Here is a 17,933-nt window from a genome sequence, read left to right as displayed (position 1 = left end):
GGCCCACTGTGAATAGAATTATCAAAAATTATTTTCTGTAGCAAAAAGCTGCAATCGAGGAAGAGCTTAAGTTCGTGATTTGTCACATCCATGAATATTTCTTAGTAAATAATCAAATGTTTTCTTTCTACTCTAATTTTAATTGATGAATTTTCATGCTGCTCTTTCTATTCTTCGTCAACAAGTCAATCTTGGTTTAGCAAGTCAATCTTTGTATTCTTGATATTTCTTAGTATAATAAAAATTAATATTAAATAACAATACAAATTTTTAAAATAAAATTCAAATCTTAATTAGAAAATAAAACTAAAAATACATAAATACTGAATCTAAATTTGATCTTTATTTAATATATATTATCATTAATATATTGAATTTTATAATAATATCTTATAGTTTTTAATAAAAAAATATATATATCTCATTGAACGCGAGTTAAAAAACCGTTTAATATAATATGATAAAGTTTCAATTACAGTCAACAATTGTTTTTTATTAATATTATTTATATATAACTTTTATCGTTTCTTGTAAATTAAAAAAATATTTTATATTTTTTATTATTAATTTTATATTAAATATATAACAGATATTGATAATTAATATCTGTTATATTAAATTAATTATAAAATAAAATATTCTTTTAAATTTAAGAGTAATAGAACAATTTTTTTTATTATTAGCAAAGAAAAGAAAGCGTTTGGATGAGAAGGAGCAAATTGATTAAAGATTTCTTGGGTTACTAAACAGAGGAAGCATCTGCACTGCCCTTCTTTTCTCTCTGTCCTTTTGTCTCTATCTGCATATTTTCTCACATAGCAACATTTCTTCAAACGTTACTTCCAATCTGACAAAGGATTTTCTCGTAGCTGTAAACCCTATACAACGAAAGGACCTTGTTGGTGGCTTGATCATCAATCACTTAGACAAGCTATGCACTTACTAACACTGTCAAATGTTTTATTTGGAATATTAAGAACACTTAATAACATATGCCAGTTGATTTTATTTCAAAGAAAATCACTTGATGACAATCACCCAATGGACCCCAGTCTTTTGTAGACATTCAGAAAACCAATAAAGATTCAGATTTTCTCAACTCTTTATTTTAACATTTTTTATTTTTATTTTTATTTTTAACTAGAATGATATCTCTTACATTTGTTTGTTTGATTGTTAATTTTGAATTTAACAATTTTGAAACTAAAATTAATTTAGTAACAAATGTGATGACAAGAGGTGAAATGTAAGGAAATAATTGTTAATTTAAACTATTTAATTCATGTTGATGAAAGTAATGTTTATATGAGTCAACTTAGCTTAAAGTTATTTTGAGTTTCTAAAATTGAGTTCAGAGTTCAATTCTATTCAAGTACTTTTTCTAAGAATAACAATGATAGAAACTATTATAATAATAGAAGTGCAAGCATAGTAATAGTGCAGGACGATGAAAGTGAAATAATAATAATAATAATAATTAATCGTGATAATGTCTATAACTAATATAATAACAGTGATTATAATGGTTATAAGGTGGTAATTGTCTCGACAATAACATAAATCTAAAAGTGATACTAAAAATAAAATTTATTTATTTATTCTTATAAATAAAAAAATTTCAAATATCTTAAAATAAACTTTAAAAGCAATTTAATTTCATTTGAATCAATGCAAACACATTTTTTTAATATTTATCCTCCTAAAAAGTTATTTGTTTACTGATTTTAAATATTTGTGTAAAAAATAGTAAAAAAAATAATTTCTAAACAAACTTTTGAAAATACAAACAAAAAAAATTAAGGTGATATTTTGTAATTAAAAATAATAATAATTTTGAAGTATTTTTTAAGCTACATAACACTGAAGTTTATATATATATATATATATATATATATATATATATATATATATAGATTTTCATGATTTTATACACATATCTTCAAAAAATAAAAATAAAAAAATAAAAAAATAAATGATAGTTCTATAATAAAAAGATGAAATAGATAACAAAAATAAATATTCTTATCTCAAACTACACAAGCGTAAGTTCAATTTCTTGAACTTCTCTTCACGTTCATTCCTAATCACATGAACCATCCCTATCAAGCTTCTCATTCATCTCCTTTTGTTTGTCTTTCTTTATCTCTGTGTTTTTCCCTTATAGCAATCTGTATTTTTCTCTCTTAGCAACACCTATTCAAATGCTACTTCTTCAGAAAGCTAAATAGGAAAAGCACTTTTGATTGATGGCTGGGTCCCAATATGAGTTATTAGTTGATGATATGATTATTCATTTACGATTTTAGGATGAGTGAGTTGATGGTAAGAATGAACATAACATTAGTGTCTAACTTGATCATTGTGAAGGAATCGAGTTTGGGTTAATGTTGATGGGGCACATAACATTAGTGTGCAACTAAATCACTGTCAAGTTATCTCAATTGGTTCATCATCCATCACCTTTTAATTTGTGGTGATATAAACTTGTACTGTGTGGAGCTTCAATCAGGGTTTAGTTTTCATGTTTAACCTTTTATTGTAATTATTTTTAAGTAATTTGGATAATTACTTAAAAATCATATGTTTAATTGTTTATTTTAAAAAATTATATGACTTTTATGTTTTGTTCTTATATGTTCATATAAGATTGAATACTTAAGACTTGTCCATCTTTTGAATAAAAAATAGCTCTCTCATTTATTCAACACAATATATTTTTCTACAAATAATCTTGAAATAAAGTATATGTTGAGAATAAAAAAAAGTTTGAGTGGTCAAAGTAATAAAAGTGATAAGTTAAGCCTTGATACTTATTGAGAAACAAACTATTAAAAAATGAAACAAATTGGACAAACAAACAAAATCATCTAGAAGAAAACAGGACAAAAGGGGAAGAATAAAATAGAATGATGATTGTTGAACTCTTCTGTCTCACCTTTTAAAGCCCCTCAGAAGAAGTTCAGAGTCTCCTCTAAAACATACAGTCAAAAGGGAAAATTCCTTAAAATCACACTAAAATTAATTTGATAAAGTAAAGAAAAATGGAATGGGCTGAATCCTCTGTAACGTTACAGCTTTAGATCTTAACACTGCGACTTAGGTGGTTTAGAAGCTCAACTTCACACTCAAACTTGAATATAGTACCTCTTCTCCAAGGCAATGATACCTTCACAGATCTAAAATATGCATTTAAGGTATAAAAAGTTTAGTAATTTTTTGTTTTTGTTTTTACATTCAAATAAAACATTTTTATTTACAAGGGGTATTTTAATTTTAATTTTAATTTGTAATTTCAAGTTTAAGTACTAACGAATGTAACTACGTTAAATATTTAAAGAAATTTTTTTGTCATTTATGATAATTCTATTTATTTCAAATAAGATTATCTTTAATAAAACATACTTATAATATAAATCAATAAATGATAAAACATCTTTTAGTGTCTTTATTAATAATTTTAGGAACTAATATTCTAAAGACACTGGTTAAATAAACGATTAATAGTAAGTTGTTATTAAAAAATATATTAAAAATATAATAAGTATGTTTTTATGTTGTTCAATAAAATATTTTTAGTTTTTATTTCCAGTGTTCTAACATTTTTATTTTATTTAAGAGAGTATTTTTAATATATTAAAAAATAATTACATAAAATTTTACATACAATATTAAATTTTTGCTAAAAGTTTTATATGAGAGATCATGAGACCCAAAAACCTAACTATTACTATATAATTAACTAAATATAAATAAAATTAAAGTGGAGGAAAATGTATTAAAAAGGCACATTTTTTAAACTAAAAGAACTCAACATGTTCAAATAAAAGCTAAACACATTATGAATATATTAAAAGTATTCAATCGTAACATTAACTTTTTTTTCTTAAATAACCATAGAATTTATAAGTGTTATGATGATTAAACAACCATGCATGCAAAAACTCAACTTGTGTTTCTTATCAAACTTTATTTTTAATAATTTTTAATCCTATAATTGATTCGAAATTCATCGTAGTTACAAAATTTGGGTAAAAATAGGCTAAATATGTAAAATAACTAACAGTCCAAAAATTAAACATCACAAAAAAAAAATTGATGAAAAGAGAAGTTACACAAAAAAAAAAAAAAAAACATATTTAGGTGAATGTTTATAAGCATGATTTTAGATTTTCTTAATTTTATAAAATTAATTTTGGCTAAAAAAATTTATATATGAAATTTTTAAATTAAAAATAAGTTTGTAATTAATGATGTCAATTGAATTCAGACTTATTGAGTATTGCAAAATGAGTTTAGGAATATATGTGTATTTCTCCTCAATTTTACAAGGATGAGGATTGGTATAAATATTATACCATACAACCTGTATTCATATTCACATGCTATGTAATATAATAAATTTAAAATACAAAGCATTAATATCACACGTTACTATGTATAATTAATTATGTTATTTCATATAATATTACAAAAAAATTAATTATAACAGTTAAAAGTCATTTGTATTATTTTGACTCAAAATATCATTAATATAATCGATTCTTATTAATATATAATTTTTTTTCATGTTAAAAGATGTAAACACTAGACTTACAAATTTATAAATTAATTATATAAAATTTATATTTATTTAAATTATAATATCTTACCTAATTTTTACCTATTATTATTTCTATTTATAACAAAATTTATATTTAAATATATTTTTATTCCATATATATATATTAATTCCTTTAACTTTTTAGTTTTATTCATTATTTCTAATTTTGTGAGTAAACACTTTTAATCTCTTTTGTTAATATGATTTTAAAAAAAATTAACATATTATAACTTCTTAATTAATCACATCATTATTAAAAATTATTTAAGACTTAAAATATTGAATTTTAAAAAGAAATAAAGATTATTTTACAATTAAAAAGTTATAATTTTGTTATATAGAAATAAAAGAAGAAGAGAAGGAAGGAATTAAATAAATTATATAATTGAGAAAGAGAAGTATTAGAAATACGAGTGTAAATAAGCTGAATTATTTGTAAATTATTTGAGTTTAATTCATTAAATGTTTGACTAAGTTTATTTATTTATTTAAATAAATAAATTTAAAATTAAAGAAAATTATTGACTAAAATTTTCTTTTTTTAATATACTTTTAATTATTGGTTATTATTTATTAAAAATTAGAAAAGTATGAAACTGAAACAAAATAATTAAATTAGATGTAAAAATGTTAAATTAAGTAGTGATTTATGTAATTTTTTATTTTAAATAATTTTAACTAATAATTAAAAATTGTATTATTAGTGGAAAAATAGAAAGACATTTATTGTAAGAATAATATATTTCTTTCAAAATTAATGAGTAAAAAAATTATAAAAATATAATAATTAAAAAGAATTTAAATTTAAAATTTAATATAAAATCCTTAATGAGCATAAAAAAAAAGAAAAGAAAATTGAAGAAAAAATGATGATTATGGACAAAACCATGTTTGGGTGTCTGAAAGAAGAGCAATGGTTGGGTGAAAGGCGAAGCCAAACATAAAAATGGGATTGGGCGTTGCCGTCAAACATCTAATCTAAACACTAATGATACTCTTAAAGACCACTCGCCAAAGACACTTCCCTCAACTTTTGGTAAATAAAGTCAAATTGCTTGTCTCTTCCAATTGTTTCTCCCTACTAAACTCACAAAAACGCACCACAACAACCTCAACAACCACCCTCTCTTCTCTCACAACACCACCACCACCACCACCAACGCAAAATAAAAATAAAATAAAAGAAAAACAAGATTTGTTTTTTTTTTTTTCGATGGACCCCAAGTTCATCGGAAAACCGCCGGCGACGGTGGACATAGAGCGCATGCCGGAGCGTGGGTCCCACCACCGGCGTTCTCACTCCGACACCTCTTTCCGTTTCGCCGCCAACTTCGACGACCTTCTCCTCTTCGACCCTTCCGACCTTGACATCTCCAACCTTCCTTCGCCACTCCCCCTTCCTTCTCCGGCTGCTGCCGGCGTCGTTCCGATGGCCGTCGATTCTGATGAGTCCGGCGGGCGGCCCAGGCCTGCCGGTAACTCTGCCGGCGGCCACCTCCGGAGCTTGTCCGTGGATTCTGACTTCTTTGACGGCCTCGGATTCTCCGCCAGCGGTGAGGAGAAAGTCGCCGGAAAGAGTGCCGGCGAGCGAAGGGTGGGGCATCACCGGCACAGTAATTCAATGGACGGGTCCTCGACGACGTCGTTCGAGGCTGACTCGTCGATGGTGATGATAGACGGTGTGAAGAAAGCCATGGCTCCTGATAAACTCGCTGAGCTTGCTCTTATTGATCCCAAGAGAGCAAAGAGGTTCTTTTTCTTTTTATTTTTCTCAATGGAAAAATTGATAGTAATAAATTTTAGTGCAATTTAAGATGTTTTGGTGTTTGTGACCTTAATCTTGTCAATAACTTGATTCAATTTTTATGTATGCCTTTTATTTTGTAATGGATAGTTTTAAACTTTTAAAAGGTTTCCTGCTGAAAACAATGTGGTTCATAATTATATGAAGCTTGTCAAGTGTTGTAGTAAAAATATGTAAAGGGGTGTTGGATTGTGGGAGAACTGGGAAAAGATATATTGGTTTGATGCACCGGCGTTGGTTTGGAATGTTATGTGATGCACTGATCTTGTCATAAATTTGATTTAGTTTTGATGTATGTTTTTAATTTTATGGTGGTTGATTTGAAATAAGTTGTTTCTGCTGCAAATAGTGTGGTGAAGAATTATAGGATGCTTTTAAGTGGTGTTTGGATTGTGGGAAAAGTGGGAGAGAAATTTTGGTTTGATGTACTGATGTTGGTGTGGATTTGGAATGTTGTGCGAATGTGTTGGCAGGATTCTTGCTAATAGGCAATCTGCTGCTCGATCGAAGGAGAGGAAGATTCGATACACAAGTGAGTTGGAGAGGAAGGTGCAGACGCTTCAGACCGAAGCAACTAACCTCTCTGCACAGCTTACCATGCTTCAGGTATGACCTTTCGTTTTCGTTTTCCTTTTGTAAATTCCAATTTTAGAATTTGGTAACTTGTTCCTGTCGGTTTTTGATGAAGGCCCCCTCTGCATCTTTAACAATGATGTAGAATTACTTTAAGCTGGTTGTGAGTTGTGTGGTCACAGGCTCACAACAGTTTATGGATCCCACACATTATCAAGGGCCCTTTCTTTAAATATGAACTTTGTGATTTGTAAACATTTTTTGTTAAGTAAAAGAAGTGGAAAGTTTGTTTCATCATTGGTTAAGACGCTTTTAATAACTTTTTACCACAAGTAAATTTTTTCAATCAAACCACTGACTCAAAATCTTATCTAACTATAACTAAGTGCCATTTCAGACCAGTTGTTTCTTTTAACCTTTATTTAGGCAAAAAAATTAGTGTTTAATCAGATGGACCTTGCCTTTATCTAAATTTTCCCCTGATTAAATGTTATGACACTTGTACATACAATTAAACCTGTGGCTGGTATATCTTAAACAAATTATAGATTTCAGTTTGATTGCGATAAGCATGAAGTGGCTTTTGATGCATATTTCCAGTCGTAAGAGAAGTCATAGCTCATAACTGGTAATTCAATGCTGTGGGTTGTAAAATTATATGTGAAAGATATTCAAAGTTTTAGACTAGTCATGTGATACCGGGTATATTTTGAAGCCTTTTAACCCTTTTTCTTTGTCTGTAGTCTGGACATGTTTGTACAACTGATTCCATAAGAAAAATGGTAAGCTGAAAGTAAATTAGAATTTGGTCATCAAACATGCACGGCAGTTAGGAGAATATATCATGTATCAAAATCTTGGAGAATATAATACTGTCGTTGGCTTTTATCAGATATTATATGGGAAAAATATAATTTTAGATTTGATGACATCTTTCTCCACTAAACATGTGTAAAAATCCACTTGCGCTTTTAGTGCAATTGGTAAGGATGGGGGTGGGTTATGCACCATTATAGAATCAATATCCCTTGCTGCATCTATATCTTAAGTTTTATCGTCCACTGCTGTCATTAAATATCTTCTCTTCTTTCTACATGACCAAAGTGATTTTGTTCTGAACAAGTAAATTGGTTTTGAGCTCTGTCAATTTTGTTCTTTTTCACCAAACTTTAGCCAGGACATAAAAGACGAGTGTTTTCTTAGGCAGTTGGAAAACTTAGTCCAATCTGCTTTTCTTTGGTTCAATTTTGCAATTGTGATTATGCTAGCTTGTTTTGAAAATTTGGTTTTTGGTACTGCCCCATGGCATCATCAACTGATCTGTTTAGCTAAACCTCAGCAGGATACGGCATCATTGTTGTAGTTGTTTGATGGAACAGTAGTTTAGGTCTTTCCTAACAACTTGTACTACAGTGTTTGACATGCATTACGGAAATGATATGCTTTTGTTTTCACTTTTATTTTCACTAAAAATAATGAGACAATTACTGTTCTAAATTAATACCATAGCACTCTAGGAAAGTAACTTACAATGTTCTAAAATAGTGACTAGAATATAGAAATGGTAATTATCCAGGTTTCCAACATTGCAAGGTTTCCTTGGCTTTATCGGCTGTCACCACCATCCAGGTCTGTTTTATGAGCGAGACTCATTCAGTAAGATATTGCAGATTCAAAACATAAATTTGTGCTTTTGCATGTGATTCTTGAATAAACAAGTGGTCCACACCGCCTGATCTTATCTAACACAGCTCTCGAAGCTTAACTGATTTTGGTTGTATTCAATCAAACTTTTCCGACTATGTAGCCTTATTCTCTTAGATTTTAGTTAAATTCAGTTTCATATGGTTGCACAATGAGTGAAAGAAGGAAAAAGACAATAGCTTACCAATATCTGATATGATGCAGAGAGACACTACGGATTTGACTGCGGAGAATAAGGAGCTAAAAATGCGGCTAGAGGCTTTGGAGCAAGAAGCACAGCTTAGAGAAGGTATGCAACTATGCATCATTTCATATTTATTTAATTAGAAAAACAAAAAGGGATCAATCATTATCAAATGAATCTTTATGTGTCAATTTTACCCCTTTCCTAAATTATGGATGAAAGAATTGCATTTTTTTTTTCAAAAACTTCTGTTTGAAATTTACCAAGTTGCATATTTTTCAGTTGCTTATTTTAAATTTAGCTCATGAACATACATCAACATGGCTACACTTTGTGATTGCAGATCTAAATGAGGCATTGAAGGAAGAACTGCAGCGCCTCAGGGCACAAAGTAGCCGTTTGGGTGCTATTGCTAGTAACCCTTCTTTTGGTGGGCTATTCAACCAGTTGGCTTCTCAGTTAGCCATGCAACAGTTGAACAATTCTCCTCCTCAGCAGGCACAACAGCAGCCACAGGTTGGCATGCCTCCCCCTCCCTCAGATCAACCTTTCAACGGGCCGAACCGCTCGAACTTCATAGACTTCAATCAGCAGAAGTAGCTGATAATAGCAGCATGAATGATTGGTTACATGCAATATTCATCACAAGTAACATCTTGTACTTATACATATATGTATAACAGGTGAGACTTGTGAAGGGTATCATTGTGCAGTTCAGTCCCCTTAGTTCTATGTTGTTTATCTTCTCTAGTTCTAGGATAGAACCGTGCCCTATTATATTTACTTGCTGCAATTCTAGGTTAGCACAGCCTTTGAAATGTATGTGTTATATAGTTCTTGGGGTGCATGAATTTAACATATAGACGTAGAAAGACTAGTTGATTATAGATGGTGAATGAAGTATATTGATTATCTTCTGGAATTAAATAGCATGTAATATATGTTAGAAAGTTCAAGCTGAAAGCAGTTTCTCCTCATGCCTTAGGTTCTAAGATTATGAGTTCACAACTTTTCGTTTTTAATCCATCTTGCATGATGAGAATTTTACCATTGATTTTAAAGATTTTTTATTGAAAATATTAAATGCATTAAAGTGATTCTATATCTTCCTACTATTTGTTCCTACTAATCCTCCTAACACTTGTTTAATTATTAAATAAAAATATGAATGCATTTAATGTCTTAAAATTATAAAATGTATTTAATTTTTATTTTTTTTTCCCATTTAGCAAGTAGGAGAATTTAGAATTATTGAATGCATGAATTGATTTAATTATTTTTTGAAACACTTAAAAATAGAAATTAGTTTTGTGAATTGAATGGTGCTCTTTCAAATGACAACTGACAAGTACACTGAACCGAAATGTCGGTTAGTGGGACCTACATCAGTGATATTTATTTTGTAAATATATTAATAATACACTCTTTCAACATATTTTTAATTATTGATTAAAATTTATTAAAAACCTCTTACTCTTTTTATTCTTAATTTAATAAATTTCCTCCGTGTTAAATAATATATTTCTAGTACTCGTCTCGTCTTGAAATGAAATTCAGTTCTTAATATTTTCAACGCGCTGGCAAACACACAGAATGTTAGAATGAAAGAACTTTTCAAATTAATGGTCTTGGGTTTTAATAGCAATATTCCAATAAAAAAAATTGGAAAGAAGTGATTTTGACACATCAAAAGTTTAGGAAGAGAGGTTACTTTACTATAAGATAGAAGTATGCTTAAAGGCTTAAAAAAATAGTAAGTATTTTGTAAAACATGATAATAAATGTAGAACTTTAAACTAAAATGTTATGAAAATTAATTTAATTAATAAATAATTATTTCATTGATAATAAATATAAGGATAAATTAAACTCACATACTTTAGCAGTCTAATAAATTTTATTTGATATTCTTTCTTTTCATGTTATATGCAAATTTTTATTAATTAATTTAATAACGTAATATTGTTTGTCCTTGATTATAGAAATCATTTATGATCTTTTATGCAATTATATAAATTAAAAGGAGTTAAAAAAAATGTAAAGAGAATTAAAAGAAATTTTGTTAAACTTCAAGAGTTCATTTGGTGGTTAAGTGAATAGGAAAGAATAACTTCACATTCGATTTGATTTTTAGTGTTTGTTAAACTATATAATATGAAAACTTATCAAGTTTTTTCTTATATTTTGACACCCAAATTCTTTTCTTAATGGATGTGATGAATTAGGAATCATTGGGATATGATGGCTTTTATCTTTTTTTCTTACTCATATTCCATACCCTTTTTAACATTGTATAAAAATATAAAAATTTTAAGAAAATATAATTTTAATACCTTTTTATAAAATATTTCATGGACATTAGTTTTAACAAATTTTTTTTTTTAAATTTACAAAATATATTTATATAAAAAGTAATTTACTCATTTTATAAAATACAATTTATCTTTTAAAAATTTATTTTTGTTTTAATTATTACTTTTTTACTAAAAATAAATTTTAATTGTAAAGAATTAAAAAAAATTATAAGAAAATTATTATAATTTAATATGAAAATTTTAATATTATTTGTATACAAATTTTTAAAATTATAATAATTTTTAATGTGTATTTTTATTGAAAAGTAAAAAATAATTTTTTTTTGAAAATTGTATTAATTTGTATAAAAGAGTAATTTTATTTTTAAAATATAATTTATATCTTATTTTATTAGTTTTCTTATTTCAAATGTTTGATAAAATGATATAATGTTATTTTATCATATATTTATCTCTCTCTCTAATCTCTCTCGTGTACCCAAATGAATTTTAACAGTTATAAAATTTACCCTAAATATTAATATATAGAGGTTTTAATTTTTTTTTAATTTCAAAATATAATTTAAGAAAATTTATATATATATATATATATATATATATATATATTATATTACATTGAATGTTGATCGAAGGAATTCAAGTATTAATTAATGAAATTATAAATTATAAAAAGTAAAAAAATAATATTTTATTTGAATAAATAGTTTAAAATACATAAATATTATTTTGATTTGATATAATTTAGTGTAAAAAGTTCACCACACATCATAATATATGAAAGAGACGTGATTTTATGGGAAGAAAAATGTAACTTCATGAAAATCAAGAATAAAGCATTTGAAAAGTCTGTAAAAATGGAATCCGAAATGTTACATCCTACCAATTAGTCCATCTCTTGACTTTGGTTTAAGCCAAACATGAAAGTGAAGTTCATAGCTTAGTGGAAGCATTAAGCTGTATCCTTGGAGTATTCATTATGTTGTGCTTCTCGTAAAGATCACCCCCCAATTATACAATACAAGACGAGACATCTTGATCTTGTACAAAATCTTTCAGCTAAGCATATAGTAACTTCTAGTAATTTAGGGTAAAGTTTTAGTGAATATCAAACCCCAATATTTAATTGGTAAAAAAAATAATAATAAGAACAAGACAATTGAAGAACGCAAGGGGATTCAAATTTTCTTGATCCTCATCATCAAGGAATGGATCTGTGTTACTTAATTTGTTTTGTCCTAAACTGCTGTTTTATGAGAATTTGGAGGCCGGCACTCTAGAATTAAGGATTTATTTGAAATAGTTTTAAATTTATTTGATTCAATTCAATTTAAATCAATTCAAATTGAATATAATTTTGAGTTTTGAATCATTATTTAATAAAATACATTAACTTTTTTTTATTTGTTTATGGTACAATTTGGATAAACTTTTTTGAGAAGTCCCTTTAGAAGAAAAAATTTAATATAAAAAATAAATAATATTTTATTATAAATTAGAAACAACTTATATTTTTAAAATTTGAAAAATTTAAATAAAAGAATTTCTCAAAAGATAGAAAGAAATTAGTTATTTCTAATTTATGAAAAAAATTATTTTTAATACTAGACTCTATCTTTTTAAAATTTATTTAAATGATTATTGAAGTGCAAAGTGAAAGAGTTCTTAAGTGGATTTGAGTCCTGTGAACAAGAAAAGAAGTGCTAAAGAGAGTCTCCTGTCTTAATATTCACACTACTTGACTTTAATTGATTGGAACAGTTTTGAGAGGATACATATGGGTAGTAGAGAATAGAGAAATATTAAAAACATGTTCTTAGACATACTTTTTAACCCATTTTACTATTGAATAAATTTACGAGGGTCTCATAGAAATAAAGTGAGAATCATATAAAATTATCTCAATAATACAGATTTTATCAAACAGAATGCATCAAAGAGTATTTGCATTGCTTGAGAGAGTTCATAGAAAAATGACTAAAACACTTTGACCAACCAATCCTAAAATTCTAAGCAGAGAAGTACAAGGTCTTCCTTACTATAATACAAAAAAACAGATAGCTAAACATTTAAAACAGGACAATGGCTAGCCCGAGGACGGCATATTCAACTTTTGGGTTTCAAAATACCAAATGTCTCAAGGGGATAGTTTTTGCTCCATCCTTTTTTCTATTTGCATTGTCACTTTTATAATTTAGTTTTTGGGAATGTGTTTAATTCTGAAAATTAAATTTTGGAAGTTATTTTTACAAATGCTTTTTTTAAAAAAATCTAAAAATTAAATTCTGAAATTCATTTACAGATTATTTTCATAAATTAAATTTCAGAAGTGATTTTATATTTTTGAGAAATAAAATTTTAGAAGTAATTTACAAATCACTTTCAAAATTTAATTTTCGAAAGAATTTTGATAATTGCAATAAAAGAGTTGTGTGAACAGTAGAAAAGGGTGGTGATGAGCAATTTTCATGTCTAAATAACTAGACTTGTGTTAGCTTAGCAATCAACCTCAGACACCAACAAGAACAAGGAATCTCCTGAGATTCTACCTAAGAAAAGCTTTGGTTTTACCTACTCAAAATGATTACAATAGATGGTGTTATCTTAACTTTCCAAAGTACAATCGGCCTGCAGAGTAACTGATTATAAATATAAACATCTTGTTTTGAGTCAAGTCTTAAAATTTATAACAAATGTCCTAAGATCAAGTTGCTGAAGATAGATATACAATACAACTAATTATTGCATTTTATCTAGAAATAGGAAGCATTTCTTTGATCAACTACTAGTGCGATTTGCTAGTGGCAATTGTTAAGAATGGAGCTAATCAATTTGCTGCTCTCATTGATCCTTTTCTTCTTAGTGCTCTCAGTTCTAATGTTGCTGTATCTTACTCGTTCTCCTAAAGTAATGGAAGGCATCCCTGGAAGCCTTGGCTGGCCTATTGTTGGTGAGAGTTTCTCATTCCTCTCTGACTTTTCAAGCCCATCTGGAATCTTTAGTTTCATGAACAAGAGGCAAAAGAGGTAAAAATCAACATCAACTTAGAACATTTCGTGTAATTACATATTGGGTACTAAAGAATTCCTAGCACTTTCTTTAATCCCTATTTTCATGTAGATATGGAAAGGTTTTCAAGAGCTTTGTCCTAGGGAGGTTCACAGTCTTCATGACTGGGAAAGAAGCAAGTAAGATATTGTTAACTGGGAAGGATGGAATTGTGAGCTTGAATCTGTTTTATACAGGACAGCAAGTTCTAGGCCCCACCAGCTTGCTGCAAACCACTGGAGAAGCACACAAAAGGATTAGAAGGTTGATTGCTGAACCATTGTCAATTGATGGCCTTAAAAAATATTTCCATTTTATCAACACTCAAGCAATGGAAACATTAGATCATTGGCAAGGAAGGAAAGTTCTGGTCCTTGAAGAGGCTTCTACAGTTGAGTGCCACTAAGTTATCAAACATAGCAAATTTAATATTTTGTTACCCATTTTATTCCATACCTATAGCATGCTCAGATTAGCTTAATCATAGAAAATTGATCACTTACTTTTTAAAATCTTTCTTAGGAAGCTGAAAGAAATAAGTATTTCTTAAAATGTACTAAGTCATGGTTTTGAATATTACAGTTTACTCTAAAAGTGATTGGACACATGATCATGAGTTTAGAGCCTGCTGGGGAGGAGCAGGAAAAGTTTAGGTCAAATTTCAAGATCATTTCTTCTTCATTTGCCTCATTACCTTTTAAACTTCCAGGGACAGCTTTTCACCGCGGTATCAAGGTAACAAAGTAATACATAAATAGTCACAGACCTCTAAATAGGTGCACCTACTTCAATATGATCACTGAACTCTCCTTTGATACAATGATATGCATGTGTGCAGGCTCGAGATAGGATGTATGAGATGTTGGATTCTATAATTTCACGGAGACGAAGCGGCCAAGACTTTCAACAAGATTTCTTAGAATCCTTAGTTATGAAACACAGCAGAAAAGCAGATGTTGGAGAAGATGAAAATAAACTCACTGATAAACAGCTGAAGGATAATATATTAACTCTGCTGGTTGCAGGCCATGATACTACAACCGCTGCTCTTACATGGCTTATCAAATTTCTTGACGAAAATCCAACTGTTTTGCAGCAACTCAGAGTAAGTGCATGTTTGGTTTAGCTTATTTTGAAGAAATAATTGTTTATTTGTCTTAGCTTCTTGAGAGAATTTTTGAAAAATAAACTGATTATTTTTCTAAATTTAAGCTTGAACAAACAAGCTATAAATATTAAAGACTCTACAATCTTTCTCCTTTCCATGGTTGAAGATTTTAAAGTGTAGCTTCATGAACACTATACTTTGCAGGAGGAACATGGACAAATTGTGGCAAATAGAAAGAGTGGAACAGATCTTACATGGTCTGAAGTTAATAACATGCCTTACACAGCCAAAGTGAGGATCAACATTTTAGATTGTAAGTAACTTCAAGATTTCAAAGCTCACCTAGATTATTTGTTATTTGAATTTCAGGTGATCAGTGAAACTCTTAGAAGAGCCACGATACTACCTTGGTTTTCAAGAAAGGCATCCCAGGATTTTGAAATTGATGGTATGCATTAGTAAATGACCAAATAGGCATATGTATTGGGTGTGTGTTTTGTTGAAATTATGGTTATGCTTTTCATGAGATATAAAGTTGATGTTAAATTTTGCAGGATGTAAAATTAAGAAAGGATGGTCTATCAACCTTGATGTTGTTTCAATACACCATGACGCAGAAGTTTTCCCAGATCCTGAAAAGTTTGATCCCTCTAGATTTGATGTAAGTTCCTTGCTAAGTGACTAGTGTTGACTTTTTATGAATGAAATAATCCAAGTCTTATATTAGGTTACTACTTTATCTAAAATGGCTGAGGCATTTGGATTTATACACCTTTTTAATATTCCAACTACTTACCTCATTTTTAACCAATATGGAACTTCTTTATTATCAAACAACTAGAGACTCCTAATTATCATTTCTATTTCTATGGAGCCCAACATTGATATTTTCAGCCAATCGCAGGAACCCTTGAGGCCTTTCAGCTTTCTTGGATTTGGTAGTGGACCACGTATGTGTCCTGGGATGAACCTTGCCAAGCTTGAAATCTGTGTCTTTATCCATCACCTTGTCAACAGATACAAGTAAGATTCCTAATAATGGAGAAATAATTACATTAGAGAAAACAAATGTGTTTTTTGCTGAATTTCCCAAAACAGCATTTATTCCTTTTTTTCCTCTATTTATTTCAGCCATGTTCTCTTCTGTGCTCATTTTGCTTGTTTAATCTAAAGATTCCTTTGCTTGTATCTAAAATTGTTGACACAGGTGGAGATCTCTGGAGAAAGATAATTCTGTCCAACCAACGCTTGTAAGGATGCCAAAGAACAAGTATCCTATCATAGTTGAGGCACTATAAAAGGATTCCTCCAGGAACTATAAGCAATCAATTGAAGGCAAGATGGCAAAACAAAATCAGAAAGGGTAATTCTATGTGGAACAAGACATGAAATGAAATATGTTAGTTATACAACATATATATACCTTTTACAAAAGCAGAGAGAGAGATAGGAAAAAAAGGAAAGAGAAAAGTGTGCAATAAGATGGATAGTATGATGGAGAGAGATAAAACAATACTATCATAAAAATGTTATATGAATAATATACTCGTATAAAAATACCTCTTTTTATATGAACAGAATCATTGTCTAATGTTACTGTATAGAGAGAAATCATGAATCCATCATGCTTTACTACTTGATAAGAAAGAAACTAGTCCTCTGTGAATAATTTGCATTTCCTTTTTCACTTTGTAGTAATTACTGCTAATATGGAAAGAAACTACAAAATAGATCATTCTCAAATTGGCAAATGGCTTCTAATTCCATTTCTCTCTCCACATTATCTAATCATAGGTTTCATCACTAGATTTTACTCATGCGACTCATAAAGTGCAAGTCTTTCATATTTAATTATAACTATCCAAGCTCAAATTCCTTACTGAATAATTGAGTTACAAAGCATTGAACCTAACCTAAGACTTATTCCTTGACCCGGACAAACCTTAACCCTCGCTTGATCTAAGCTATTTAATAACAGAACATACTCAAACAAATGCTACATGAGACTTACCAGCATTCTTAAACTGAACTACAAATGCTTCTCCATACAGAGCTAAACGTCTATTTTTATCACTATCAATGTATATCCCAACATCTTCACAAGATGAGCTGTTGGTATCACTACAGAAAACAAGCTTGTAACCAAAATCATAATCCTTAATTTGGAACCATCCCATCTTAATTTGATGACTTGGGTAATCTACAACACTGCCAATGCCCACATACCAAATTTTGGCTAATTCATCCTTGACAAGCATCCAAGTGGATGAATTATAACAATCTGGAATATTAGAGAACTTGATTCTTACAATGTCATCTGTAAGGATAATCATTGTTTCATTAATATCTGAAATTGACACTGGCAAGCCAAGAGAATTTTCGGAGGAAGATTGAACAATTGCAAGTGGATGTGTCACCCCAATGCTAGCAAGTGTAACTCCATCACCACCCTCCCCCTTCAAGATGTAGTAGTCACCTCCATTTTCTAGCATGCTACCATCGGTGTCATGCACACCACTGGCAGTGGCATATTTCAGTTTAGTGCAAAAGGGAAGGAGAAGGAATAAGAGGGCAAGGAATACATTTTTACTTGTCTTCAT

The 17,933-nt window shown here is 29.1% G+C and overlaps 3 protein-coding genes across 3 annotated transcripts; 2 read left to right on the top strand and 1 right to left on the bottom strand.

Moving 5' to 3' along the window:
• The first annotated feature begins 5,565 nt into the window (after positions 1–5,565).
• On the top strand, positions 5,566–9,964 carry LOC113867469 (transcription factor VIP1-like). Its single transcript, XM_027502825.1, has 4 exons — positions 5,566–6,349; positions 6,878–7,010; positions 8,886–8,970; positions 9,209–9,964. Exons 1-4 carry the CDS (start codon positions 5,589–5,591, stop codon positions 9,463–9,465), a joined length of 1,236 nt encoding a protein of 411 aa, XP_027358626.1. The 5' UTR covers positions 5,566–5,588; the 3' UTR covers positions 9,466–9,964.
• A 4,030-nt stretch (positions 9,965–13,994) lies between these two features.
• Positions 13,995–16,631, top strand: LOC113868132 (abscisic acid 8'-hydroxylase 3-like). Its single transcript, XM_027503697.1, has 9 exons — positions 13,995–14,203; positions 14,298–14,616; positions 14,808–14,960; positions 15,064–15,330; positions 15,538–15,624; positions 15,703–15,781; positions 15,888–15,994; positions 16,238–16,356; positions 16,541–16,631. The coding sequence occupies exons 1-9, from the start codon at positions 13,995–13,997 to the stop codon at positions 16,629–16,631; spliced, it is 1,431 nt and encodes a 476-aa protein (XP_027359498.1).
• Positions 16,632–17,318: 687 nt separating this feature from the next.
• LOC113866838 (factor Xa inhibitor BuXI-like) lies at positions 17,319–17,933 on the bottom strand. Its single transcript, XM_027501636.1, has one exon. It carries the CDS (start codon positions 17,931–17,933, stop codon positions 17,319–17,321), a length of 615 nt encoding a protein of 204 aa, XP_027357437.1.

This window comes from Abrus precatorius, unplaced genomic scaffold (genome assembly GCF_003935025.1).
Source record: "Abrus precatorius isolate BTA unplaced genomic scaffold, Abrus_2018 Scaffold5, whole genome shotgun sequence".
NCBI classification, from domain to species: Eukaryota; Viridiplantae; Streptophyta; class Magnoliopsida; order Fabales; family Fabaceae; genus Abrus; species Abrus precatorius.
Note: the sequence above shows the minus strand (reverse complement) of the source record. Positions and strands in the feature narration are given on the sequence as shown.

Excerpts from the sequence above, each read along its gene's own strand:
- LOC113867469 (XM_027502825.1), top strand. The coding sequence starts at position 5,589 with ATGATACTCTTAAAGACCACTCGCCAAAGACACTTCCCTCAACTTTTG. Across the intron at positions 7,011-8,885 it reads CACAGCTTACCATGCTTCAG|AGAGACACTACGGATTTGAC; the intron begins GTATGACCTTTC and ends GATATGATGCAG. Across the intron at positions 8,971-9,208 it reads AGAAGCACAGCTTAGAGAAG|ATCTAAATGAGGCATTGAAG; the intron begins GTATGCAACTAT and ends TTGTGATTGCAG.
- LOC113868132 (XM_027503697.1), top strand. The coding sequence starts at position 13,995 with ATGGAGCTAATCAATTTGCTGCTCTCATTGATCCTTTTCTTCTTAGTG. Across the intron at positions 14,204-14,297 it reads ATGAACAAGAGGCAAAAGAG|ATATGGAAAGGTTTTCAAGA; the intron begins GTAAAAATCAAC and ends ATTTTCATGTAG. Across the intron at positions 15,995-16,237 it reads TTGATCCCTCTAGATTTGAT|GAACCCTTGAGGCCTTTCAG; the intron begins GTAAGTTCCTTG and ends AGCCAATCGCAG.
- LOC113866838 (XM_027501636.1), bottom strand. The coding sequence starts at position 17,933 with ATGAAGACAAGTAAAAATGTATTCCTTGCCCTCTTATTCCTTCTCCTT.